Here is a 27,396-nt window from a genome sequence, read left to right on the forward strand (position 1 = left end):
AGTAAAGAAAAACAAAAAGAAGGAGAAAAAGAAGAAGATGATGAGAACTTTGAGATGGAATATTAATGTAAGGATTAAACAATGATAATAACAAATGTCAAGGTTAGAGGATCCACTAATGGTATGTCAAACAAGTATAGTATAAGCTCTTATTATTCAATTGGAAACCACACATGAAGGAGGTTCCAATTAGATTATAGATTGTTAACATGATTACATTAGTGATCTTATTCGATTAATGCTAATACTTGTAAATCTTGTCAAGCATTCATGATTATAACTTATATTAACAAAAAATCAAGTTCCTTTCATAGCTCAGGTGTCGGTTATACCATACAGTATGGGCTATGAAAGTGTCAAGCATTTGTTGTACCAAGTGTTATACAACATAAATCAAGATTAGTCATTTAACAAGCAAAGTATTAAAGAGTGAATAAGATAACAAATACAAAACATGTTAGTATCAAACATTAAAGTTCATATTAAGTTTACACTATACTTATTCTTACACCATTAGTGTAACTTTTCACCTTGACATGATAAACTTAGCTAAACATAATGAAAGAAATAAAAATAAATAAACAAAATAAGAACATAAATAAGATAAAAGTTAACTAAGTAAATGAAAGGAAATGAAAAGCATAAACTTGATATTAATGAAAGCAAAGTATAAAAATTACAAAAAATACAATGAGAGAAAGCAAGGGCATGATCTTGATTTGGAAACCAAGATGCCTAAATGTATGACAAATGCCTCCTTTTATACGCTAAAATTAGGAACTATTGATTTGATGACTAATTGATGAGTGGGTGACCAACTCTTGACTTGGTAACAATCCTTATCTTCTCCTGTCTACCCAAAACGTCAAAATTAGAGCCACTCAAAAACATGAAAGTTGTAGGAAATTATCTCAGATTTCTTGTGTAAAACATTCAGGTCATTTGGATTTCTAGAACTCCAGATATGGGCCAAACACTGAACAATACTCGGGCTGGAAGATAGATTCGAACTTCTTTGTTGTTGCTACAATTTGGACTTGAAAATGACTTTTTTAGATCTTGGGCGCCATAGGAAACTTGTAGGCCTATGTCTTACCTTTCCATCCATATAAAGTAGACCTAAATATGAGATCTACAGCTTCAGATATGACCCAATTACCGAATAGTGTTCTGGTTTTGATTGCACCGGCATCTCTTTTCTAAGTTTGGCCATCTCTTTGTCCTTTCAATTTCAGTTCTTAAATTCATCAATCAATCCTTTCATTTATGTGATAGGCCTACATTTAAAATGAACATTTACTATAAATTAAAGGTATCTTATGTTATTAGATATATTATTATAAAACATGCTTTAGTTAAGGAGTTATTGATACTTCAAGTGCAGAATGATGATATAAAACCTTGATAAAAATGCACTTTTAAGTATTAATCAGCAAGCCTGTTTCTAACTTTTCCCGGACCGGTCCAGCTACCAGGTCCTGGGTTGACCCGCCGAGCCAGTCCAGGTTTAATAACTGTGATAACAGACCCCCTTCAAAATACACATAACACACACACGGAAACAAAAATGAAGAGAAAACAATACAGGTACATATCCAACCTATCTTTAGAGTGTAAAACTTGAAAATATATGAGCTAATTGAGTTGAGGTGATACACTATATTTACATTCGTCTCTTAGAAAAATTCATCTTATTTCAAGGCGTAAAACTTGAAATCATAGAGCCAATCAACTCCATATATATTACATTCATGTTTCACCTCCTAGGCAACTAGATTCTACAACAAGATTCTGTTTAGAAAACCTGCAGTTTTATTTAAGAAAAAAAAAGTTGCCCAAATATTCCAAAAGCCTAATTCGCACTAAAGCACAATGAAAGACTATTTTGAGCACATAAAATTAGAGTTTCATATGCAATGTTGATGCCATAAGCTTCCCATAGGCACCAATCTTAACATACATCAATGAACAACTAGTCTTACACCTATATCAAAACCCTCAGACACAAAACAAAATCTACATAATCATTAAACAAGTCTTGCAGTAAGAAACAATTAAGCTTGGTACTAAACTAGATAAAAGTGAAAAGGTTGCAACAACCTTACAGGTTGACAGTGAAGAGGAAGCAAGTCAAATATAGAAGAATGTCGATTTTTGAAGATTGAAGATCAGTACAAGTGGTAGCAGCGCAATATCGAGTATTGAAGTAGATTAACAAATTTTTGGCTAACATTGAATGATCTATTTATTAATCTATGATCGGTGGCAGCTAGGGAAGGGTTTTAGGGATTCGTTTTTCATTAAAAATAGCGTAGTTTCAAGCATTTTAATCTTTTGTTTTAATAATCTAGCTTTTAACTCAGTCGTGTTTGAAATAGGTTTGGTGGCGTTAAGATGCCAATTGGGTCGGTCCAAACCTAGGCAGATCATAGTGTTTACTTGGATCAATTATGAGTTCATTTTAATAACAAACCTCATCTGAACCAGTAAGTTTCAAACGATTCTCTCCTTTGTTAAGTTTTCAATTGTGTTCAAATGTGTTTGTTTTTGTATTTTAAAAAGATTTTAAAAAAATTTAAATTTTATTTTGTTTTGTTTTTTTATTTCAAATTAATATTTTGTCGGTGTATTTAAATTATTTTGATGTGCTGATGTTAAAAATAATTTACACATTAACAACTTAAAGCTCTAATTATATACTAAATATATCTAGATAAATATAAAATAATATTATTTTTTAATTTTTTTTATAAAAAAACTAAAATTTCTCAATTCATCTTCCCTACAGTAAAGGCAACACCGAATTTACCAATCAAATCAAGTGAAGTTTAATAAAACTGCTATAGATCATAAAAAATGAAGCACCTAACAAAAATAAAAATAAAAAAATCTCAAATAAATCTGACAATAATCCTCCTACAGATCAACCTCAGAGGCATTACAGTGAGTTGGGAATGTTATAAAGGTCTATGGAGAATAGCAACAACTCTGAGGATTCAAATCTCAAATCATTTTTGAGGGAAAACAGTGGACAGTGTATAAAACACTCTATGATCATTGTGAATCCATACATTTCTTCGGTCATTAAAGGTGATACCTAAAAACCTAACAACACAATAAGGAGATGAAAGAGATTCTTTTTAGGAGTGTTTGACACTATAGTTGGAAAGTACCTTTAATTTTTTTTTATTTTAAATTAATATGTTTTTAATATTTTTATATTATTTTGATATACTAATGTCAAAAATAATGTTTAAAAAATAAAAAAATATTTATTTAATATGTTTTGGACTGAATTATAAAACTGTAATAACGTTATAGAAAAAAAATCTAATTCTCAATCAACTAAATATTGAATAATAATAATAACAATAACAATAATATTCCATATAAAAAAATAACTCATGCCAACTCAAGTAAAAATTAAAAAAAAATCATAAAACTTAATTCTGAACAAACTCATTATTGAATGAGAAAATTAAAAAAAAATAATAATAACTAGAGTCAATTTCAGTTAATCTACCATACTTGTATCTTTGATCATGACATTAAAATACCTTTATAGGAGGCAAATCAATAAAAAAAAAAAATAAAGATCCATTCCAACAAACTATATGTTAAAGAGTGAAGTTGAAATTTTTTTTTTAAAAAAAATAAAAAAACAACTTGAATTAAGTGGGGTTAAGCTTTTAAATTTAGGATTTAACTTATAAAACCAAGATTACTTTATAGAAAACAAATAAAAAAATTATAAAAATTATTTTTTAATTAATTTAATATTAAAAAATAAAATTAAAAAAAAACTCAAAACAATTACAAAAAATAATAAAAAGGAAAAAGATCAAAATTTACATAAGAGAAATTCGAGAAGCAAAGCAAGAAAATCGAGGTGAAGAGAGGAAAAAAAGAGGAAGGAAAGAGAAAAAGAGGAGGTCATTGGAGACACACATCCTCTATTTAATCACGTGCCACTTAAAATTGAATAGCTTACCAAAATAATTCAAGAGACACCTCACAAGACCTTCTTAGGGGAGCGAAGGAGGCTGCACGTGCCTCCACAATGCAATAACTTTCCTCACATGCTGGTGCATGAACTATATGGGCCACATTACTCTTTGCTTGTTTAATTTTGTCCATATTTTTGTTTTAGTTTTAGATTTGATCCTTCAAGGATTAATTGTTTTAAATCAATAAAATTAAATCTTATTCTGCAAAACCAAAACCAAACAAAAGTTATGAATATTTGTTTAATATTCAAATTTGGTCTCTAAAATTCTAATTGTTTCAAATCAATAAAAATTTATTTAATTTTATCAAACCAAATATCAACTGAGCTACAAATTTTTTTTCTTGGCAACGTGAGATCCCCATGCCCAGATAGCTAAAAACAAACCAGCAAGTATAATTTCAAATAAACTTTCTGGTAAAGGAAAAAAATCAAGAAAAAAGGAGAGTCAAAGGACCAAAATAAAAAAGAGTAAAATGACAATAAAATAAAAATAAAAAAAGAAGACGAGAAAACACCGCGGAACACTAACATAATCCACATTGTTTTCTCTTACTGCTACAGTATTTCTCCCACAAGTTTTTTTCTTAATCTTAATTTATTAATATTAGAAAATCCCATATGAATATCAGAAGACAGGCACTCAGTTGAATCGCATTGAACAAACTGTTAGGAGAGTCGCGTTGCTAAGTGTCGTCGGTGCAAAATAGAACAAGGGCCCGGCAGTTCATGACCTTTAATTCGTTTTTCTTAATCTTAATTTATTAATATTAGAAAATCCCATATGAATATCAGAAGACAGGCACTCAGTTGAATCGCATTGAACAAACTGTTAGGAGAGTCGCGTTGCTAAGTGTCGTCGGTGCAAAATAGAACAAGGGCCCGGCAGTTCATGACCTTTAATTCGATGGCCTATGCTGGGATTAATTTTTTTTTGCTTGTCTCTGATCCTGTTATCTTGATGATCTTTAAATAAATAGCAGCTCGGCTATCTATGTCTATAATCTTTGCTTTGATAAAGTTGCTCTATCCAGTTTTGATTTATCATTTGAATTTAGATTCAGCTTTGGCTTGTGACATCCTGCTAGGGCCAAGATGATTTACTAAAGGGATGATAAAATGGCATCCAGGGTGTCAAAGTATGAATTTCAATCTACCAAGAACATCTTGATGGGTGCATGCAATCTATAAATTTGAAAGCATTTAGAAACCTTGTGAACTTTCCAAGACCATGAAATCCCAACAGCTGTCAGCTTCACATCCCACTAGGTCATCAAAATCAGTATGAAGATAGATGCTACCTGGTGGACAAAATCCCTAGTCTCCCATTGATATAAAAAAGCTTTGCATTATCCAAACAACACATCATGTTCGATGAAGTGAAGATAACAAGCAAATTCACTGATCAAATCATTTCAGCTTGGATTGACAGAAGAACTCATAGGATGGGTTGTTCATTGTTTATGCATGACTGTCAAATAATTTGTCTCCTCACTAAAACATTTTGTACACAGGAGTCATAAGTTTTCCAAAGAAAAGACAGTGCAGTCAGAAAAGCCTAGATCCAAGTGATACTACAGGCGAGGGAGGGGTTCACAGAAAGTTATTGACAAAAAAAACTGAACCAACGTTTAAAGGCGATTTATTCGTAGATTTCAAGTAGATTAATCACAAAAAGAAAAGCAAACAATTAAATAAGGTGGCCTTTCCCAAATATGATCCCACCAGGACAAATCAGTGAATATGATAATGGATGGGGTGGTTATGTTATACTTAGAGAAACACACGTAGCTATGTTATACTTGGAGAAACACTCTGCACTTTGGAAATCTGAAGCTACATGGTTAAATTTGGTGTCTTTGGTCTTTAATAGTTCATTCCAGTTTAGTTTATTTCCTAGCCAAGTAAGGATTAGTTACCCTAGTCTTTCAGGGAGTCTTAATTATCCCTATATATGAAATAGGGATGCTATTGTATGTTTTGATTTTCAGGAGATTTGAGTTGTGAAATAAGTCAAGAGTTATTCTAAAGGGCTAGTGCCTCAGCTTTCTTCTCTGTCCTCCTGTTCTTCTGTTAGACAACCTCGAGGACCCATCACCATTGCCTGATTACCAGAAGCCTAACGTCAGTTATACTCCCGCCTCAGTGCCCGACGTAGTAATATCAAGTTATATGAGCAACAACTTACATATTGGCTGATCAAGACCACTGCAATGTCCTCCTCCTTTGTGGCGAACTCCTTGAATGCATCTTCAGTTGCTTTTACAGTTGTTTCTGAGCATAAACATGAATATTACAAGTCAAGACGAACATCAACTTCCCTCAGAAATTATGCCATTGTCATATGTCCAAGCTCTTTTTTGTCCCCAAACAATCCTGAGCCTTTCCATTGATCAGAAATTGCACAGAATTATAGAGATATCAGTAATTAAACATGCTTGAATCAACTATTAGATAGATGGTATTTCTCTGCACGTCCGCTGCAGCCAGCAAAAATTAGATGAACATTGTAACTTGTTCATCAAAAAGAAATTGACAAACCACTTGTAATAGTGATGAATGATCTTATAGGCAGTAATTAATCTCTTCAAGAACGTTACCAAAAATTAAATGAAATGTTTTGATGTGAATTGTCTTAGATGGGATTTATTTTTTGCACATCACCCGCATATTCAAGCATAATACCTTCACGTACCAATGAGAGAGCGAACTGTGCTGTCAGATTTCATTGATGTAAGATTTTAGCCATTCAAAGCTGTAAAAAATGTCAATCTTTTTCAGTTAACCAAGAGCACAAAACCTTTATTTGAAAAACTATGCATTCTGAAACAAACAGGAATTCGGACACAAATACAATCTAATATCGATCTAAATGTAAATCGTTACATTTTAAAAGGAAAATCAGAGAGAGGAAAAGAAATGGATAGAAGAAACAGGAGAGAGAATATAAATATTAAGCTGCTACTAGTGTTCTGTACTGATCATCTCCTCTGCTTTCTCTTCGGATGGTATTCTTCACTGAACAATGCTGTTTTTTATTCTTTATTTTAATAGTTTTCTTTTAATTTTATCATTTTAAGTGATGTTTGTTATATTTTATGTGTTGGTGTTTTCTTCTCCCTTACATTTTCTTGACAATTCAAGGTGTTTGAAGAAATTTTAAAATTGAATTAGAGTCCAATTAATGAAATGAGATTTCAATTTATAGTATTAAAAAATTTAAAAGAAGAAGGAACAAAATAAGCAATAAAAAAACTAGCAAGCTTTTTTCAAATTCTCACAAAAAAAGAGTCATTTTGGTCTAGAATTTCTCCATCTGTTCATTTTCAATCCCTTTAGTTTTAAGATTTTACAATTTAACCCTTAACATTTATTTTATGTTTTAGCCCCTCAATTTTAAAAGAAAAAAAATACGAGAGAAAATGGTTGGTCGACCACATCTCAACATAATAAAAAAAAGCTAATTTTAGTGTTAATAAATTCTTTTTAAAGAAAGAAATACCATTGAGGTGTTTTTAATTTTTTTATCTAACTAGATAGATTGTGGTTGTATAAAATATATTTTATTTTATTTTATTTGAATTTTTTAATTAATTTAAAGATGTTTTGTAATCGAAGATGAGTTTATTTAGGGTGTTTAGAGTGTTTTTTAAATATTTTTATAAAAATTAAATTAAATTAAAATTTTAAGTTCCTAAAACTTATACATTGATTACTGCCTAGAAGATCAATCATCACTGTTACTATTATTACGACATAAGGTACTTCACTCACTCCAAAATGAGAGAGGTGGAGACTAATACTTAATTAACCCTTCTTTTCCAGCCTCCACATTCTTTTATTCAACTTGACACATAATTTATACACATTCTTTTATCCAACTTGATTCATAATTTAATGATGAAAAAATCGCATCACTGCACATTGGTATCGGGACAATGGTTGGTCCATTGATTTCAATATCCAAATAACATTTATTTATTTTATGAAACGAGATTGTTGTTTAGCTACCAAAGCACACAATGATTGATGTGTCAATTACTCAGCCATGACTGCTTGTTAGCTTAGAAAATTTGCAGCAGGTGGCAATAGGCTAATATCATATAGTCTGGGTGTTGATTTTATCAGGATTTTGTATGAACTGTAATGGAGATTATGGTATCTAATTAAGCTGGAATTTCACATGTTTTGCCTTTGTATATTCAAATTCAAAGGAATAATGGGTCTCCAAGTTTTTCTGAGAACTAAATATTAAAAATACACTTGTGTTGTGCTGCAAAAAATAATAATATTACAAAATTTAGTATTTATATACAATTCAAAGTTGATCCAAAAGTAATTTTACCAGTAAAACCTAGAATATTATACTCAGGAGCTTAGACATAATATAGAGTTCTCATAAATACATTAGCTCAATCATTAAAAAAAAATCTCAATTAATTCGTAGACTAGTTCGAAGATATGGAACAAAAAGTGAACTGAAATCTACCATTACTGCATCTTTCAGTATTATCTTACCATGAAATTAAGTATTTTATTTAATTAGAGTTGTGTATTATTTTTGAAATTGTTTTTTATTTAAAAATAATAATAATTTTTATTTTTAATATTTTAACAATAAAAAAAAAAAACCTGATGTAAAAGCTGAAACATCCCTGATAAAGCATTTTCCAAGTAATTTCTGATGGTCCCAGCCATAAAAAGACGTTTCACCTCTGCAACACCTTCCCGGAACTTTCTCTCTGATCACGGGCACATGCCACTCCTCCCAGCTGCAGCCATGCTCCTAATCCAAACAAGATTCATCTCATCAGTGACAAATGAGTCCAAACTTGTAAGTTCCAGGATGGTAGGTATTCAACCGAGTATGATAGATTTATAAAAAATGAGTCCAAACTTGTAAGTTCCAGGATGTTAGGTATTCAACCGAGCATGATAGATTAATAAAAAAGAAGAAGAAGAAATCACCATATTATCTTGGGATTACTGGACATGGATGTTTAGTCATAAAAAAGGAAGATTATGAAAGGAGATACTGTTCATGGAAGCTGCACATGATGCCTGCAATCATGGAGAATGCTGTGTGTTATTTAATTGTCATTGTCTTTTTTCTTATGGTCCATGTTTAATTTGAGCACTTTAAGTTTATGATATGTCAACACGAAAAAAAAAAAAAAAACCTTAATCAACAAGACGAAGCATGACATATATTATGTTGAAAACACGTAAACCTCAGCTTGGAAGTTAATGTAACGTGACGTTTTAAAATGACAATGAAATAATCAATTATAGGTTAATTAGTTAATTTTAAATTAATTTTTTAAAAATTACTACTTTAAATTTCATGAATTATAAAATCATTAAAAATTTATATTATAAACTTTAAAATACATGTAATTAGTCGAGATATATATGTAAGTTAGCTTAGATATTTATATTAAAAAATAATAATAATAAAATAAATATTTTGATTTTTTCAGTTGGGTTTTTAACAGAATTATATTAAATTAATTTTTATTTTATTTTATTTTATAAAATTTAACCTATATTATATTCTGAATCAACCATACCAAGTTCAATAATATTATTATAACCGATTACGAAAGTGGTGGTGATGTGAGGTGCAAGTGTGCCAGCTACCGACAGGGAAGGATCCCATTTTTCTAAAAGCTAGAAAAATGGTGATAGCTATCGTCATGAGTCTTCAAAAATTGCTGAATATTCACCTAATGATAAAGATTCTCATTGATTTATCCCTTCCAACTAACCAATTAAAAGAAATAAAGAAATAATTTTTTAATCAGGAAAAAGAAATAGCAGAAGAAAGGCATGGATGCTATTAACAATAATGATAATAGAGCATAGTTTTCTTTATCATTCATCCACATTTTACTTATTGAATAGACAATTGGTTCGAAATTCATAATTTTAAGCCAATTCATGAACTCTTGATTAAAAGGGACCGAAATATTATTCAAAAGAATTTGTCACGTTTAGAAGTAATCATTTATTCATTATTTAAGACTATGAAAACCATTTTCAAAGGCAATATTTTTCTTTTATCTTAAAAAAATTAAGCTAGCCTATTAAAATAATTAGGTTAAGATAATATAACATGTGAAAGAGAGTGGTTATCGATCATCATTGAATGAATCCTAATACACATACATATTATTGATTAACATTACCTTATCATACATAATATATATTTTTTTTTAATTTTAAAGTCCCAAAAATTTAACCAAAAGGCTTTCAGATTAGATAATTGGTTAATTAATTGGTCCTAGTAACTTCATGTATTCTCACTAACCAAGATAATTGATAATTTATATCTGGTATTTAGTAGGTTAAGATGATTTATAGTTAGTACTTGTAAAAAGTTCCTTTTGGTGAAAGTTAGAACTCTCTAATACTTAGATAAATATATTTTTGGAGAGATAAAATATAAGAATAGAATATTGTGAACCTTTGTTATGAAGGTTTCATGATTTATTTACAGCTCACAAGTTTTGTTTTCAGATTAGATAATTGGTTAATTAATTGATCCTAGTAACTTCACGTATTCTTACTAACCAAGATAATTGATAATTTATACATGATACTTGGTAGGTTAAGGTGATTCATAGTTAGTACTTGTAAAAAGTTCCTTTTGGTGAAAGTTAGAACTCTCTAATACTTAGATAAATATATTTTTGGAGAGATAAAATATAAGAATAGAATATTGTGAACCTTTGTTATGAAGGTTTCATGATTTATTTACAGCTCACAAGTTTTGTTTTTTGTAAAGAGAAGAATTTGAAGTATAATTTTACTCTAATAACATTTAATAAGTGATAAATATTCTCTATATCTATATGAATGTTTGATGGGAATATGATGGGTCATTAGAGGACTTTTATACATTTAAAAGGTATAAGGAGATTAAGTCCTAAGATATCAAATGTAGTCAAATCCATGAACACTAAGTTCTTTCTCAATGTTAAACCTAAGGAAGGATAATCATTCATTTAGACGTGCTGATGAAGGATGACCATTCTATTGGGGTGTCCAAGGAAGGATGGTCGTTACTTTGGATTTTGCTAACTGTCAAGTTTAAGTATCTTGAGTCTGATATGTTTGCGAGATTCATATTATCATGGACTTGTTTGACTATTAAATCCAGGTGTCTTACACCTAGCTTGTTTGTCAAACCTATATTATCTCATTTCTTTGGGAGTGCTAAGAGAGGATGATTGTTATTTTATACTTAACTAACTGTCAAATCCAAGTATCTTGGGTTGACATAATTGTCAGACTTGTGTTACCTTGGACTTGACTAACTATCAAGTCCAAGTCTTTAGGTTTGACATGTTTGCCAAACCAATATTATTTTGAACTTAGTTAAATGTCAAGTTCAAATATTTTGGATTTACTATATTTATCAAATTCATATTACCTCAAATATAGCGAGTGACTAGGTCCAGGTACTTTGAGCCTATTTGCCAAACCCATGTTATTATTGACTAAACTGACTGTCAAGTTCACAAGCAATAGACTTTATGGAATTTCAAATTCAAATGCTTAAAGTCTGATATTTTTGCTAAATTCACATTACTTTATTTTTTTAGGCATGTAAATGAAGAATAGTCATTCCCTTGGATATTCCAAGAAAAATACACATTCTTATATGGAATTTCAAATTCAAATGCTTAAAGTTTGATATTTTTGTTAAATTCACGTTACCTCATTTCTTTAGGCATGTAAATGAAGAATTGTCATTCCCTTGGGTATTCCAAGAAAAATACACATTCTTATAGGCATGCTCGGAGCTTCGCATACCATCGAGCTTAACATGCCTGAAATTTGATATATTATCAAATTTAATAATATTTGAATTTAAGAGAATGTTTAAGAATATGGTGTAAATTCTTTAATAATATTTGAATTTAAGAGAATGTGGTGTAAATCCCGTTTCTTAAAAAAATTATTTTATTTTTATTAAAAAATAATATTTTTATATATTTTAAATTATTTTGATATACTAATATAAAAAATAATTTTAAATAATAAAAAAAATATCATTATCGTATATTTCAATATAAAAAATATTTTAAAAACCCATCTCGACCGCACTTCAAGCAGATTGCGCTGCTTCTCTTTCCAATGCTCGCTCTATAAATAGTATAAGAGTTATGGACTTCTGAATCCACTCTTTGGCTCTCTGTCGCTCTCTCTCAGTCAATCTCCTTACTTTCTCTGCTTATTATCTTCATTAGCCAAGCTACAAAACCCCAGATTTCCAATTACTCAGGTAAAAATATAAAATCTGAACTTGTCTTTGTTGCTCACTTTTCTAGCTCAAAATACATCTTTTTGTGACCAAGATACTTGCATTTTTAGTTTCTTGTTTCTTTTTAGGTGTTAGGGTTAGAATTTGAAACGGGTTTGTTTTACCATAACTGAATCCTCTGGTTCAGACCCTGTTATGAATTATATGTTATTGGGCTCTTGGTATGCTAAATTTCAAATCTTTGTTCAATTCAGTGACATGGGTAATTACCTTGTCCTTTGTTTCTTAGCTAACTCTGAAAGCAGCTGCTTGTTCTTGACTTCTCATGAATAATGTTCATGTAATTTTCAGTGGAACTTTTAATTTAACCTAGTTTGTTTTCACTAGCTGTGTTGTACTAATTCTTTCCAACGATATGAGGTCACTGGTCAGTTTATTGTTTCTCATGTGCTCTTTCTTTTCTATTTTCTACCGTAAGTAATATCCCCGGATGCTCTGATGTTGTTAAGTCAAGTAAAATAGTATTTTTTTTTCTCTTAAAGGAATATTTTTGTGTAGCTTTCTAAATCTTTTATTTGTCCTGTAATTTCTACCTCTCTCTCTTGAGTAGGTGCTTTTTATTTGGTTAATTCTGATGTATATAATCCCTGACTATGTTTCCTTGTTGATGGGATTAGGATTTGGCTGGCAATTCCTTTTTGCCTTTTAGGGATTCGGTTTTGCCATTATCTCTCTTACTTTTCTTTCCTTTTCACATGGTTAATTCTACAAGCTTTGACGATATTAATGAGATTCGGGCTTAATTAAATGTTAAATATGAAATTTTGTAAGCTTGGTGTAACGAATTACGTATGCAAATGTGTCAGTTAGCACTACCAACTTGTTTTTTCTTTTTAGGAATGGCCATGTCATGATTAAGTTATCAGTTAGTGTTTGCATGTAATTTTTCTTTAGGTTTTCCAGTTATGAAGCATTTAATTTAGAATCTTTGGTTCTGTGTTAAATGAAAAGTAATTCTAGTAATCATTGTTTAACTTTTTCTTTGTCCTCTTGTTGATTTTATAAAATTCAGAATGGGAAGTGCTGATGGAAGCTATGGTGCATACACCTATGAGGCCCTCGAGAGGGAGCCTTACTGGCCATCTGAAAATCTCAAAATTTCCATCACTGGAGCAGGTGGTTTTATTGCCTCCCACATTGCTCGCCGTTTGAAGGCTGAGGGTCATTACATTATTGCTTCTGACTGGAAGAAGAATGAGCACATGACAGAAGACATGTTCTGTCATGAATTCCATCTTGTTGATCTTAGGGTCATGGATAATTGCCTGAAGGTTACAAAAGAAGTTGACCATGTTTTCAACCTGGCTGCTGATATGGGCGGGATGGGCTTCATTCAGTCCAACCACTCTGTCATTATGTATAACAACACAATGATCAGCTTCAACATGCTTGAAGCTTCCAGGATCAATGGCGTTAAGAGGTTAGTTGTTGTGGATAGGATAAGGAGCAGTCCTGTTTAATTTGACATGTGCTCAGTAAGTGTTGATGTTTTTCTTCCTGCAGGTTATTCTATGCCTCTAGTGCTTGTATTTACCCTGAATTTAAGCAGCTGGAGACTAATGTGAGCCTCAAGGAATCTGATGCCTGGCCTGCAGAGGTTGGTTGCTCTTACTGGTTAAGAGGAATGCAGATCACTTATATTTTTACCTGTAAATGATTGGAGTGCTTGATGAATATAATTTCCCAACTTGTGTTTTAGCCTCAAGATGCTTATGGCTTGGAGAAGCTTGCAACGGAAGAGTTGTGCAAGCATTACACCAAAGACTTTGGAATTGAATGCCGTGTTGGAAGGTTCCATAACATTTATGGTCCTTTTGGAACATGGAAAGGCTAGTGCTTAACAACTGCAATCACTTGCTATATGGAGGGATTTCTTGCTTTGTATTAATTTTTTCTGATTCCTTGGATTATTCTAATTTGTTATTTCATATGTCCACCATAGGTGGCAGGGAGAAGGCACCCGCTGCTTTCTGCAGAAAGGCTATCACTTCCATTGATAAATTCGAGATGTGGGGAGATGGACTTCAAACCCGATCCTTCACATTCATTGATGAATGTGTGGAAGGTGTGCTTAGGTGAGTGCTTTGTGTTTTTTCTATCATGTATAATCGAAGCACTCACTTGTCTTATCGGGATACTTGGGTTTGTACTGATATTGATCACCATTCTTGTCATATCCCATGGGTTCTGCCAGTATTATTCCTTAATTAATCATCCTCGAATACATTCTCTGTTTCAGATTGACAAAGTCAGACTTCCGTGAGCCAGTGAACATTGGAAGTGATGAGATGGTTAGCATGAATGAGATGGCTGAGATTGTTCTCAGCTTTGAGAACAAGAATCTCCCCATTCATCACATTCCTGGCCCAGAAGGTGTGCGTGGGCGTAACTCCGACAACACACTAATCAAAGAGAAGCTTGGTTGGGCTCCTACAATGAAGCTGAAGGTACCCGTCTTTCAAGATATGATTTTGGGCTATGCATTCTCTGTTTAGCCTTGCCTTTACCACTAAGGACTCTGAACATGCTAATTATTATGTTGCAGGATGGGCTGAGAATTACATACTTTTGGATCAAGGAACAGATTGAGAAAGAGAAGTCACAAGGAATGGACTTGTCTATTTATGGTTCATCTAAAGTGGTGGGAACCCAAGCACCTGTTCAATTGGGCTCACTTCGTGCTGCTGATGGTAAAGAATGAAATGTTGAAGCTATAGATGTCTTGCAGTTATACTTCAGAAAGCCAGGTTTTCTTATTATGATATGTGAATGATATTGTGGTGGGAAATCAGCCATGGTTCTGGAGTCACAGGGCTGTAATCCACATTGCTCTAGTTTCGGGTGTGCACCATGTTGGTTTTTCCGAGGGAAGCTTTTATGCCCTCATTCCTATCAATCTGGTTTTTTCTAGCAACCTGCTACTGTAATATTATGTTGCAGGCGTAATAGCCTTGGAACCTCATTTTGTTCCTGCAATAACTATTTACCATTGGTGGTCTGTGATGAATAATATTTCTTTTCACCATTGTTGTTTAGATTCCAATGCAACAGATTCCGTTGTTCCTTGCCATAACATTTCCTTTTTTATGATGCCAGAGTAGATGACAGTTAGCTTACATGGTAAATTGTAATGGAGTAGTTTACCTGCCTCTGGTTATTTTGGCCAAGTTTGTACTGGATGGTGCTGTAACCTTCCATTGTTGTCCTCCAATAAATATTTAGCGAAAACACGAGAATAAAATCTGGTGCCCCCAATTTAATGCGACTAATTCTAGACAGTGAAAGGCACCGACCAGGTCACCGGCTTGGATGTGGTGGTTCACAACTTGGGGAAGCTGATTTGGAAGGGCTATGGACTATGGTTCAAGAGAAACACAAGGTACCTATCGTGTAACGTGGAAGAACAAGGCTCCAAAAAGTACATGCCCGATGTCCAAACTCTTGTGGTGGTCAATATCCATGTTATAATGTCTGAGAACGACAACTTTCTGCAATTTGCTTGAATAAATCCGCTACATGTGGGGTAGATTTGCACCTGGTGCCTTCTTCCTGCAAGTCCTTTTTGTGACTGATAAGCACTTTATGGTTTGACAAATGATCAGCCTAATATCATTTGTCAAACCAGAGTGCCTTCTTCCTCCTCCCTCTCACGTACATTACACCCCTACGCCGAGTGTCATCAACACAGAGTGAAAAGCCACCGTTGAGATCGAGAACCACCGTTAGTCACCCAGAGTGAGGGAGCCGAGGGACTATTTAGGGCCACTCTCTTGGACACCTCTTGCAAATCAAAAGACAGTAACATCATCAACACAGAGTGGAAAGCCGCTGTTGAGATCAAGAATTCATCGTTGGCCACCCATATAAAGAGGAAGAGCATATGCTTGACACAAAAAAAGACATTCTAGCAAATTGGCTTCATCAAGGCATTAAACATTACAACAATCAAGGTTTCAACAAATATAAGAAGCTGGGCCAAGCAATTTTTTTTTTCTTTCAATGTTTTGATCAAGCTATCACTGTAATTGATGGGCAACCCAGACATTACTCTTTCCTAATCGTCGCTAGAGTTTTCTTCAATCCAAAGGCTATCCACCACACTCATGAACTGATTCTTAACCGTACAAATGGCTGGATTCAAGACCACGGAGGAGAGAAAATTCAAATAACTAGCACAAAGCTTTGGGTTGTTTACTTCGCTTTGCCCATAAAATTTCTACTAGATCTGACCTTCAATTGGAGATGAGAAGCCAATTTAGAGCTTTGTTAGGGTTTTCTTGAGAGGGAGAAATTATATCTAAAAAGAGAGAGAAGGGTCTGGAGTAGGATTCGTCGTGTTTGTTTTATAAAAAAAGAATGGGTAATTGAAGCCAAGCCAGACCTCATCCTGCGACACACACCACCTGACATGGAAGAGGTCACAGCGAATTCAACAAAATAAAAAAGACACCTATCTGAGCTCGAATGAAAGCTAATATTTTGCCCAAAGGATGTAGGCCTTCCTCATGCCCTGGCGTGTGCTTCACAAGGTACTTTTCCCCTTTTCTTTCAATCCAGTCCCTCAATTTTTAAAGCCCTTTCAATCCAGTCCCATATTTATTTTAATTATTTTTTTTCAATTTTATCATTTTAGATTGATTTGTGATTTACCTGCATAAGGTTTAGATCAATTCAGCTCTTAGAAGACCGTAACGGTATGTGTGAATAGTGATCACATAAAAGCATTACATGGATATACTACCACCAAGATAGATACAGGACTGGTGTAACAATGTGTATATGATGATATTCATGTCTGTAAAATCCAATCGACATGCATGGATAGTAAAATTATATGTGATGCTGCACAAACAACCGGTGCTACCTGCCAGACAATTTGAAATAAGATACCAAATTGCCTCGCTTAACCGTCCAGATCACAGTAGATAGGATTGGCCTCAAGCTGCTCTGCAAATTTCTCAAGAATTTCCGTCACAAGTTTCCTAAAGTCATCTTTCTCTTCAGAAGCACCCTCTCCACTGTCTATGTCAGCAAATACAGCATCATAAAGTAGAATCACTGCTTCATTGGCTTCTGCTGGTGGCAAGCCCAGTTCTTTTCCATTTTTCTCCAGGAAATTCTTGATTATCTCTGTGCTCTTATGGCCACTCTTTCCATTGTCCTTTTCCTGCTTTATCTTTGCTATTACATCGTTCAATTTCTTCTCGTTAGCCAAAACCTGCAAATGTTTACGAGAGATCATGGCAATTTCCATAATAGGAAAATCTACATTTTAACCATCCAGTTATTTCTACATAGTGCATGTGCTCGTTGCCAATAAATCCAAGCTCAGTCCATAGTGAGCCAACAAAGCCACTGTCATTGAATTTCTATAATTAAAAATACATGCTTGGCGTTTCACTCAAAAGAAAGCTGCGTTTCCATGTATCTCTCTAACTTGAGTTGTGATTTCCATACGTATGTGCCTTGGTAATTTTGTGATTGGTTCTATAACACCACTCACGACCACCTGAGTAGACTGCTGATTGTCAGAAACAGGAAATTGAGGCATGCTTTTCCGCTTTTACTTATCTTGGTCAACATAAGCCAGCAATCTAGTCAAGGATCTAAATGACTGAACCAAATTGGGGTTTGAAAACCAAATCTATCAGTTTCTTTAGTGACCTAAAAAATATGGAGACATCCCGAGCACTTCAAAATCATACATTACTAGCAAACTTATAAAACCAATCTATCACATACAATTAGGTTTACAGAATATCTACATGCCTCCCGTTTCCTCCCATCCAGATAACATATTTCTACATCTTAATTTGTCAGCACAGGAGGGAGTTAAGCCATGTGGGAAAGCAGAATTTGAAAATTCATATGGGATCAAACAACGTTAAAAATTTAAAGAGTAAAATGATCCTTAATTTCCCTTCCAAAAACTTCAATAAACAGACATGCAGAGATACCACCAACTGGGGGATAATTAACTTAATGATAAGATGCTGATAACAACCTACCTTTTTCAGCTCAGAACCATTAACTAACTTGATGTTATGGATGACAGCAAAATGCTTTTTAGCCAAAGCATCTGCAACTTCTTGTAGAATTGGCTGAAGTAACTCGGCAAATTGTGATTGGCCCAATTCTCCTTCCTCCTCTGCTCCATGCTTCTTTAAAATGTCATTTATCAAAGGAAATTCTGTTCAACCAGAACATGTATTCATCAACTTTCACGGAATAGGGAACAATTGAGTAAGAAGGAAATAAATTATTCATCAATAAAATAAAATTACTTTTGAATGATGAAGGGAAAAAACTAATACTAATCTCCAGGAACTAGAGCATACTTTGGCTGCTCTAAATCTCGGAAAACAAAGAAAACAAAAGGCAATTATGATCAACATGATTTCAGAGGTCAATTTCACATACCAGCTGGATTAGGATCCTCTCATGTTCTTTTAGGTACATGACCCATCATATTCCAAATCTCACAATTGATTTTGAATTCAATGATTTAGATTAGAAGAGAGAAATAAAATAATGAGTTAAGTTTTTTTCATTTTTATCATACACTAAATCATGACCATTCAATTTGAATTCAATGATTTTGATTTAATGAACAATGCGGTCACATTCATAAAGGATCCAAATCCATACCAGTTAAGGCTTAATGAAGACATTTGGTGAATTTACATATCAAACACCATCAAAATAATGAAACTAGTCCTCCAAAGAAACTTACCATATTTGAGTTATATTTCCAAAATAAAAATTATTTTCCTCATTACTTCCAGTAACAACCTGAGTGAGCTTACAAATTGTTCCAATTACACAAACTATTCAAAATTAGATGGCCATACTAATCCTGTTATCCTAAAATCAAGTAAGTTTTTCAAAAAGATTAGAATCTGCTTCAATACCAATCAAAAAGTCCTAAGGTAGGTAACATTCATTCCCCATATCATCACTCATCAGCATCAGCTCAAAATGATTATGCACAATATGCAGCAACAAGTACCTTTTTTTTTTCTTTTTTATATATAAGAAGAAGAGCTATATGCTCTAGATGGAATCAATTACATTCTACACATTCTTGGAGTAGCTACTCATTTATCATCTAACAAATGCTTGAGGCAAAATATGGGGGCATCGAGTGAGGTAGGAAACCCCAACATCCAAAGATCAAGCATATGACACCAACCAGTACTTCTTTATTGAACAAGAAAAACTCAAGGGTGCAATGATCAAACATGAAAATTTTAAAATTCCATGGTAGGTCAACAATTCATGAATTTGATAACCAGTATTTTCCATGAAACAAAATGTTGCACCTTGACAGGAGGTAGCAGGTCTGCAGGTTTTGAAGTTGCCACTTAAACGGACGGCAACTGGTGACCTAAACTAAAACAGGGAAGAAACACCTTCCTAAATCCTAAGAGGAAAACAACAATTCCCAGGGAGTTTTGAAAGAGAACGACTAGACGCTACTATCTTGTCAGTAGAGCATGACAATACCAGAACTGGTAAAAGCGGAAAGCAACCAAATCTTAAGGTGTCAGATATTTGCAAAAATTGCCAAATTCATATTTATGCTGCTGTTGACAAAAAGTAATGAAAAAACCAACAGATCAGCAGTTACATCACAGGGTTCTATGGCACAAGACAGTACAGTTCATTCCAAGTAAAGGTTATATCCAGAAAAAATATAAGTCCACAACACCATCGACCTGTAAGCGTTGCAATTTGTGAATCAAGGAAGCACATGCAGCCAATTATTTGATATTTCAGCTGAATAACACCCGTATTTTGATACACCTTAATAATACCAATCAGATAGCTACAGTTGATAAATTATACAGATGCATGCACAAATGACTTAAGAAATAAGAGGGAAAAGGGAAGAAAACCTTCAAGGGGAGGGACACCCATTTCGACTCCCATATTAACAACTGCATTTCTTATCTCCCTCTTGCTAATCATCCCTTTATCCTCTGTATCCAAATCAGTAAATAAATTCTCTGCTATCATAGCAAAATCATCTTCATCCTCCAAAAACATCCGCAACGCACTCCCATCCAAAATCGATGCCACTAATGGATTATCTAATCCAACAAGACACAACAACGATTCAAGAAAAGTATTATCCTCACAATAAATAAATACATAAAAAACATTTGTACAGGATTGGCTACCAAGATCAATACCTTTGAGTTCATCAGCGATGGCGGAGAGATACTCATTGATTTTCCTTGAAGCCTCTTCTGGACTGAGTTCTTTACGTCGGAAATCGACGTCATCGTCAACGCCGTCGTCGTCGACGCCATCGATGTTCATGCGACGGAGAGCGGAGGACTTGAGGTGTTGAGGCAATGAGAGGCCAAGGAGAGAGCGGGAGGCTTCAGATTCTGCTAAATCGAGGACCTGAGCTCCGGTAAGAGAGACGGTGTCCTCCCGTAAGGACACATGGAGCGATCTTAAAGTCTCTCCGTCTAGTACCGTTATGCCTACGTCGCACATTCTGAAGAGAGGGGAGGGATTCGAGAGGATTGTCGTCCGAGGTTTTAAAAAGGAAGCAGGAACTGAATAGTCTGAATAAACTAGTCTCGGTTAAAAACTCTAGGAATGTCGTAGGTAGTAAGAAACTGCTAAAGACTTTCTAAGGTCTTCATAGATTTTCCTACAATTCCGAAACTGCCACTGTTCTTGCGATGATTATTTAATTAATTAGTTCCTTGATTGAAAAATAAAAAAATTGAAATACAAAAGAAGAAAATTTTTGCTTCAAAGATAATTTTAAAAAGGACGAATTTTTAGGATCTCACAATATATTTTCTATTTTTTTTTAAATCAAGTTTATAACAATGTATTTGTTATTGTATTTTAAAATTAATTTAGGTATGTTCTATTTGCCATATAATATAAAAAATTCATAATAATAATATTATATTTTTATATAATTTCTTAAACTCTTAATTTAATATGTGAAATGAATGGTTTTTATTTTATAGAATACCTATATTTAGTAAAAAATAAATAAATTATGTACCAATATTTCTCATTATCAATACCATATGTGTGAGGTGTAATTTACATAAGATATCTTGATGGATGATTACAAAGAAATATGAAAATAAATCATATAATATAAAAGGAAAGAATTTGATGGTACAAGTTTCATGCTTAGAGCTAGCAAATTAAGAATGAAATCATAATCCACTAGAATATTAAGTTTTATATTTTGAATAAATAATATTTTTATCTGTCTAGAAAATGATCTTCATAAATTTATAAATAATTTATTCTATAATAAAATTACTTCTAACTATTTTAAGAGATAAATTAAAATATTTTTTAATTATAAATTAAATAAAATCTAAACCTCCAATTTAATTATCATAAACCATTGTTTTTTCCAACGATTTTATTGGTTTGATGATTTGGTAATTCAGTAGAGAAGCAAGGGCAAAGGTATAAAAAAAGGTCACAATCGCGGGACGGAGGATTTGTAGGGCCAGTGGTTGAGTTTGGTGGGGACACCTCATGAGATTTTTCCTGTGACAACGCGCTTGGGCCTCCATATACATTGTATTGGGAGGTTTGGTGTTTGATGAAAAATAATATTTTTTTATAAAATAATAATTTTTAAAATTAATATTTTAAAAGGTAATTTAATTTTTGATGTTGGGTAGTGTTATGAAAAATAAATTAAAAAATATTTTTTAATATTTAATTATATAATAAAAAATAATTTATTGATATTTTATTTTTTAAAATTTATTAAAATAATGACAAATAAATCTTATAAGTTAAAAAGTTGAATGAAAATAAAATTAAAAAAATTTTAATTTCATAAATTATCTCAAATAAAATAAATAATAATAAAAAATAATAGAAATCAAAGCTAATAGATAAAAAAATTTAAAGATGATGAAATTAAAATAATAATAATTATAATTTTATAAATTATTTCAAATAAAATAAATAATAATTAAAAAAATAAGGACTAGATTTGATAAATAAAAAAATTTAATTAAAAATAATAAAAAAAAAATTACAATAAAAAAATAAGGACTAAAGTTAATATAAAAATTAAATTCTAAGGGATAAAACTGAAAAAAAAGACTCAAAACAAAATATATAATAATTAAAAGTTTGAGGATCAAATTTAATATAATCAACAAATAAGATAAAAATTTTCACAACTTTTAAAAAGTATTTTTTATTCAAAATAAAAAAATATTTTTTCTGATAATCAAATTAAATTTATTTTCGATTGAAAGATATTTTTTACTGACTAGTTTTATAATAATAAATAAATATAATAAAATTTTAAAAATAATTTTTAAAAACTACTTTTTATAAAATAAAGCGGTAAAACAATTTATTTTTTGAAGTTCGGCTGAAAAATGTTCCCATGTCACCAACGAGAAAAAAACAAACAATTGTAATTATTTTCATATATCAAACAATTATAATGTTATATATTAAAGAAAAATAACAAGCCATCCATGAGAGAGAATATTTCTGATCCGGAAAGCTGACAGCAGAGATTATGCAAGAAGTAATATATAAGAAGAGGGTACAAACATGGATCCAAAGCCCCGCCGCTGGGCGGCTTGAGAAAATCCATCATACCATTTGAACATCACCCAAAGACCTTGAATTCATAGAGTATGAATCTTCGGCGTCAAAAGCTGAGTTAGTCTTGGTATTCTGAAATGTCTCCTCATCATTCCACAGAGCAAAAGCTTCCTCTCCATGTATGGCATCATCACCGATTTGCAGTTCATCATCAGAGAGTCTTAGTGGAACAAATAGCCCAACAAACCAACAAATGATGCTAGTAGTGGAAATGTTTATAAATATAACAAAAAGAATGCCTCCTAGTTGAATTCCCATTTGTCGGAGTCCGGCAGAAGTTCGACCATTTTGGAGTCCATATCCTAAGCCGATGTATTTTTCCCAATCGGGCACCATGTAAAAAAGGCGACATAATTTAGGCACGGCGAAGAAGCCGGTGAGGATGCCTCCTAGACCTCCGGCAATGGCATGCGTGTGGAATATGGCGATGGGATCGTCAACTAGTCTTAAGAACTTCACCTTCTTGTGTAGAACCATCATTGTGTACCATGGAACACTTCCTGATACAATTCCCATCATAATTGCTGCCCAGCATTGCACAACTCCTGTTCAGAGAAAGTATGATTTTGTCATGGAAAATTCTCAAAGCTCTGTTGTGTTCTTCTCTAAAAAAGAAGGTGCATATATGACCGGCAATAAAGTAAAATGACCTGCTGCGGGAGTGATGCAAACAAGACCGGTGATCATGCCTTGTACAGCACCAATCACAGAGGGCTTTCCAAAGAAGCAAGTGTCGAGAAGTAGCCATGTAAGCAAACTAGTGGCTGTGCACACATGGGTGTTAAGGACTGCTAGAGATGAAATTGTACTGACAGCAAAGGGACCTCCACCGTTGAATCCGCTCCACCCCATCCAAAGCAAGCCTGCTCCTGCAAGCATCAGAATTATATTGTTTGGTGGGAACATCTCTCTGTCCTTGTCTGTTCTTGGACCCACCTGGATCAGTTCAGAACATGATTTGCAGATTGTTAGTTTTTTTAGTCTTGAAATTGAAATCTACTGGTTTCTTGATTTCTAATGTTTCTTGTGGGGTTAACTGATCATGGAAGCTAGTAACCAAACACTCGACCACTACAACTGTGTGATCTTAACAGTATTGCTAGCTTATGTTAACATTTCAATAAATCAAGCGAAATCTGTGCTAATTTTGCATTTAGGCTTACCCAATATGCTGCGGTGAAGCCAGCAACACCGGCGGAGAGATGAATAACATACCCTCCTGAAAAATCAATTACCCCAAGTTTGGCCAACCATCCGTCGGGGCACCATATACTAAATGCAGTGATGGTGTAAGAAAATGTTAGCCACAAGGGCACAAACATGATCCAAGCGCGGAAATTCATCCTTCCTAATAGACAACCAGCGATCAAAATCAACGTGATGCACGCGAATACGCCTTGAAAGAACACCATTGTAGCTGTTGGAAAGTAGCCTAAAAATGCTTGCCCTAGCAAGAACTTCTCATCCAAGGCAACCGCAGGTTTTCCCAGGAAAAACACAAGTTTTTCACCAAATGACATGCGGAAACCCCACCCTACCCAACAAACAAGTACCATTGCAAAAGCATAAAAGACCATGAATGCTGAGTTTATGGCCCATTTATTTTTTACTATGCTGCCGTATAGAATCACAAGGCCTGGTATGCTTTGAAGGCCCACTAGTGTAGCTGCTGTGAGCTGCCATGCATTGTCTCCCTTGTTCATCCATACCGGGCTAGCCTCATCAGGCAACAAGTTAGAGGGCAGCTCCATGCGATTTCTTGAGCAGAGTCGGGTTTTGTGACGTTTTCGAATCAAAATGGATAATGAAATGCAAGGACGGCAAAAGGAAATGAGAAGTGATAGTTTCTGTACATGAATGAAGAGCAGAGAAAAAGGAAATTGACTGTTTGTTGCTTATGCCTGGAGTGTTGTTTTTCGCGTGTGGCATTGGGTTAAGGCCGGCTCGGGAAGGCAATTTGTCAGTGGGTTTGAACTTCTCCACCAGAGAACAGAAGAGGAATATCTGAAATGCAAGAAGTAATATATAAGACGAGGGTACAAACATGGATCCAAAACCCCGCCGCTGGGCGGCTTGAGAAAATCCATCATACCATTTGAACATCACCCAAAGACCTTGAATTCATAGAGTATGAATCTTCGGCGTCAAAAGCTGAGTTAGTCTTGGTATTCTGAAATGTCTCCTCATCATTCCACAGAGCAAAAGCTTCCTCTCCATGTATGGCATCATCACCGATTTGCAGTTCATCATCAGAGAGTCTTAGTGGAACAAATAGCCCAACAAACCAACAAATGATGCTAGTAGTGGAAATGTTTATAAATATAACAAAAAGAATGCCTCCTAGTTGAATTCCCATTTGTCGGAGTCCGGCAGAAGTTCGACCATTTTGGAGTCCATATCCTAAGCCGATGTATTTTTCCCAATCGGGCACCATGTAAAAAAGGCGACATAATTTAGGCACGGCGAAGAAGCCGGTGAGGATGCCTCCTAGACCTCCGGCAATGGCATGCGTGTGGAATATGGCGATGGGATCGTCAACTAGTCTTAAGAACTTCACCTTCTTGTGTAGAACCATCATTGTGTACCATGGAACACTTCCTGATACAATTCCCATCATAATTGCTGCCCAGCATTGCACAACTCCTGTTCAGAGAAAGTATGATTTTGTCATGGAAAATTCTCAAAGGTCTGTTGTGTTCTTCTCTAAAAAAGAAGGTGCATATATGACCGGCAATAAAGTAAAATGACCTGCTGCGGGAGTGATGCAAACAAGACCGGTGATCATGCCTTGTACAGCACCAATCACAGAGGGCTTTCCAAAGAAGCAAGTGTCGAGAAGTAGCCATGTAAGCAAACTAGTGGCTGTGCACACATGGGTGTTAAGGCCTGCTAGAGATGAAATTGTACTGACAGCAAAGGGACCTCCACCGTTGAATCCGCTCCACCCCATCCAAAGCAAGCCTGCTCCTGCAAGCATCAGAATTATATTGTTTGGTGGGAACATCTCTCTGTCCTTGTCTGTTCTTGGACCCACCTGGATCAGTTCAGAACATGATTTGCAGATTGTTAGTTTTTTTAGTCTTGAAATTGAAATCTACTGGTTTCTTGATTTCTAATGTTTCTTGTGGGGTTAACTGATCATGGAAGCTAGTAACCAAACACTCGACCACTACAACTGTGTGATCTTAACAGTAGTGCTAGCTTATGTTAACATTTCAATAAATCAAGCGAAATCTGTGCTAATTTTGCATTTAGGCTTACCCAATATGCTGCGGTGAAGCCAGCAACACCGGCGGAGAGATGAATAACATACCCTCCTGAAAAATCAATTACCCCAAGTTTGGCCAACCATCCGTCGGGGCACCATATACTAAATGCAGTGATGGTGTAAGAAAATGTTAGCCACAAGGGCACAAACATGATCCAAGCGCGGAAATTCATCCTTCCTAATAGACAACCAGCGATCAAAATCAACGTGATGCACGCGAATACGCCTTGAAAGAACACCATTGTAGCTGTTGGAAAGTAGCCTAAAAATGCTTGCCCTAGCAAGAACTTCTCATCCAAGGCAACCGCAGGTTTTCCCAGGAAAAACACAAGTTTTTCACCAAATGACATGCGGAAACCCCACCCTACCCAACAAACAAGTACCATTGCAAAAGCATAACAGACCATGAATGCTGAGTTTATGGCCCATTTATTTTTTACTATGCTGCCGTATAGAATCACAAGGCCTGGTATGCTTTGAAGGCCCACTAGTGTAGCTGCTGTGAGCTGCCATGCATTGTCTCCCTTGTTCATCCATACCGGGCTAGCCTCATCAGGCAACAAGTTAGAGGGCAGCTCCATGCGATTTCTTGAGCAGAGTCGGGTTTTGTGACGTTTTCGAATCAAAATGGATAATGAAATGCAAGGACGGCAAAAGGAAATGAGAAGTGATAGTTTCTATACATGAATGAAGAGCAGAGAAAAAGGAAATTGATTGTTTGTTGCTTATGCCTGGAGTGTTGTTTTTCGTGTGTGGCATTGGGTTAAGGCCGGCTCGGGAAGGCAATTTGCCAGTGGGTTTGAACTTTCTCCACCAGAGAACAGAAGAGGAATATCTGACTCGGCAGTAATCTATATTTTGAGAAGATTCCAGCAATGATAGGCCATCTAGCTAGCAAGCAGCCAATGACAAGAAAAATCGCGTTAAATGGCATGCTAAATTTATCATTACTAGCGTAATCAAGCATGGATATTTACCAACATTATTACAACAAATAAAGAGGCAGCGAAAAACCTTAAAAAATACAATTCAATTAATCCGATTTTACTTTTTTTTTTAAATCATCAGCTTAGTTTCACAAGCTTCATAATCATTCAAAACTTATATAATTATTAACTTTAAAATATATGAAATCAATTGAGATGCGAATAAGTTATTTAA

General features: G+C 34.0%; 4 protein-coding genes across 4 annotated transcripts; 1 reads left to right on the forward strand and 3 right to left on the reverse strand.

The window, feature by feature from the left end:
* The first annotated feature begins 12,175 nt into the window (after positions 1–12,175).
* Positions 12,176–15,385, forward strand: LOC105135414 (GDP-mannose 3,5-epimerase 2-like). Its single transcript, XM_011040278.1, has 7 exons — positions 12,176–12,296; positions 13,348–13,755; positions 13,839–13,932; positions 14,035–14,164; positions 14,278–14,410; positions 14,575–14,782; positions 14,881–15,385. The coding sequence occupies exons 2-7, from the start codon at positions 13,349–13,351 to the stop codon at positions 15,034–15,036; spliced, it is 1,128 nt and encodes a 375-aa protein (XP_011038580.1). The 5' UTR covers positions 12,176–12,296; position 13,348; the 3' UTR covers positions 15,037–15,385.
* A 1,626-nt stretch (positions 15,386–17,011) lies between these two features.
* On the reverse strand, positions 17,012–20,944 carry LOC105135415 (uncharacterized). The gene is made up of 4 exons (XM_011040279.1): positions 20,531–20,944; positions 20,234–20,428; positions 18,344–18,525; positions 17,012–17,553 (listed from the first exon to the last, which is right to left on the reverse strand). The coding sequence occupies exons 1-4, from the start codon at positions 20,841–20,843 to the stop codon at positions 17,239–17,241; spliced, it is 1,005 nt and encodes a 334-aa protein (XP_011038581.1). The 5' UTR covers positions 20,844–20,944; the 3' UTR covers positions 17,012–17,238.
* A 1,760-nt stretch (positions 20,945–22,704) lies between these two features.
* On the reverse strand, positions 22,705–24,718 carry LOC105135417 (ammonium transporter 3 member 2-like). Its single transcript, XM_011040280.1, has 3 exons — positions 24,131–24,718; positions 23,618–23,903; positions 22,705–23,512 (listed from the first exon to the last, which is right to left on the reverse strand). The coding sequence occupies exons 1-3, from the start codon at positions 24,716–24,718 to the stop codon at positions 22,956–22,958; spliced, it is 1,431 nt and encodes a 476-aa protein (XP_011038582.1). The 3' UTR covers positions 22,705–22,955.
* A 264-nt stretch (positions 24,719–24,982) lies between these two features.
* On the reverse strand, positions 24,983–26,816 carry LOC105135418 (ammonium transporter 3 member 2-like). Its single transcript, XM_011040281.1, has 3 exons — positions 26,229–26,816; positions 25,716–26,001; positions 24,983–25,610 (listed from the first exon to the last, which is right to left on the reverse strand). Exons 1-3 carry the CDS (start codon positions 26,814–26,816, stop codon positions 25,054–25,056), a joined length of 1,431 nt encoding a protein of 476 aa, XP_011038583.1. The 3' UTR covers positions 24,983–25,053.
* Between the last annotated feature and the right edge of the window lie 580 nt (positions 26,817–27,396).

This window comes from Populus euphratica, unplaced genomic scaffold (genome assembly GCF_000495115.2).
Source record: "Populus euphratica unplaced genomic scaffold, PopEup_1.0 scaffold64.1, whole genome shotgun sequence".
Lineage (NCBI taxonomy): Eukaryota > Viridiplantae > Streptophyta > Magnoliopsida > Malpighiales > Salicaceae > Populus > Populus euphratica.

Coding starts and splice junctions, on each gene's coding strand:
- LOC105135418 (XM_011040281.1), bottom strand. CDS start 26,816: ATGGAGCTGCCCTCTAACTTGTTGCCTGATGAGGCTAGCCCGGTATGG. Junction 26,002..26,228: donor GCTTCACCGCAGCATATTGG/GTAAGCCTAAAT, acceptor GAACTGATCCAG/GTGGGTCCAAGAACAGACAA. Junction 25,611..25,715: donor TTGCATCACTCCCGCAGCAG/GTCATTTTACTT, acceptor TTCTCTGAACAG/GAGTTGTGCAATGCTGGGCA.
- LOC105135415 (XM_011040279.1), bottom strand. CDS start 20,843: ATGTGCGACGTAGGCATAACGGTACTAGACGGAGAGACTTTAAGATCG. Junction 20,429..20,530: donor CATCGCTGATGAACTCAAAG/GTATTGATCTTG, acceptor TTGTTGGATTAG/ATAATCCATTAGTGGCATCG. Junction 18,526..20,233: donor GGGTGTCCCTCCCCTTGAAG/GTTTTCTTCCCT, acceptor CTGGTTGAACAG/AATTTCCTTTGATAAATGAC.
- LOC105135414 (XM_011040278.1), top strand. CDS start 13,349: ATGGGAAGTGCTGATGGAAGCTATGGTGCATACACCTATGAGGCCCTC. Junction 13,933..14,034: donor CTGATGCCTGGCCTGCAGAG/GTTGGTTGCTCT, acceptor CTTGTGTTTTAG/CCTCAAGATGCTTATGGCTT. Junction 14,411..14,574: donor TGTGTGGAAGGTGTGCTTAG/GTGAGTGCTTTG, acceptor TCTCTGTTTCAG/ATTGACAAAGTCAGACTTCC.
- LOC105135417 (XM_011040280.1), bottom strand. CDS start 24,718: ATGGAGCTGCCCTCTAACTTGTTGCCTGATGAGGCTAGCCCGGTATGG. Junction 23,904..24,130: donor GCTTCACCGCAGCATATTGG/GTAAGCCTAAAT, acceptor GAACTGATCCAG/GTGGGTCCAAGAACAGACAA. Junction 23,513..23,617: donor TTGCATCACTCCCGCAGCAG/GTCATTTTACTT, acceptor TTCTCTGAACAG/GAGTTGTGCAATGCTGGGCA.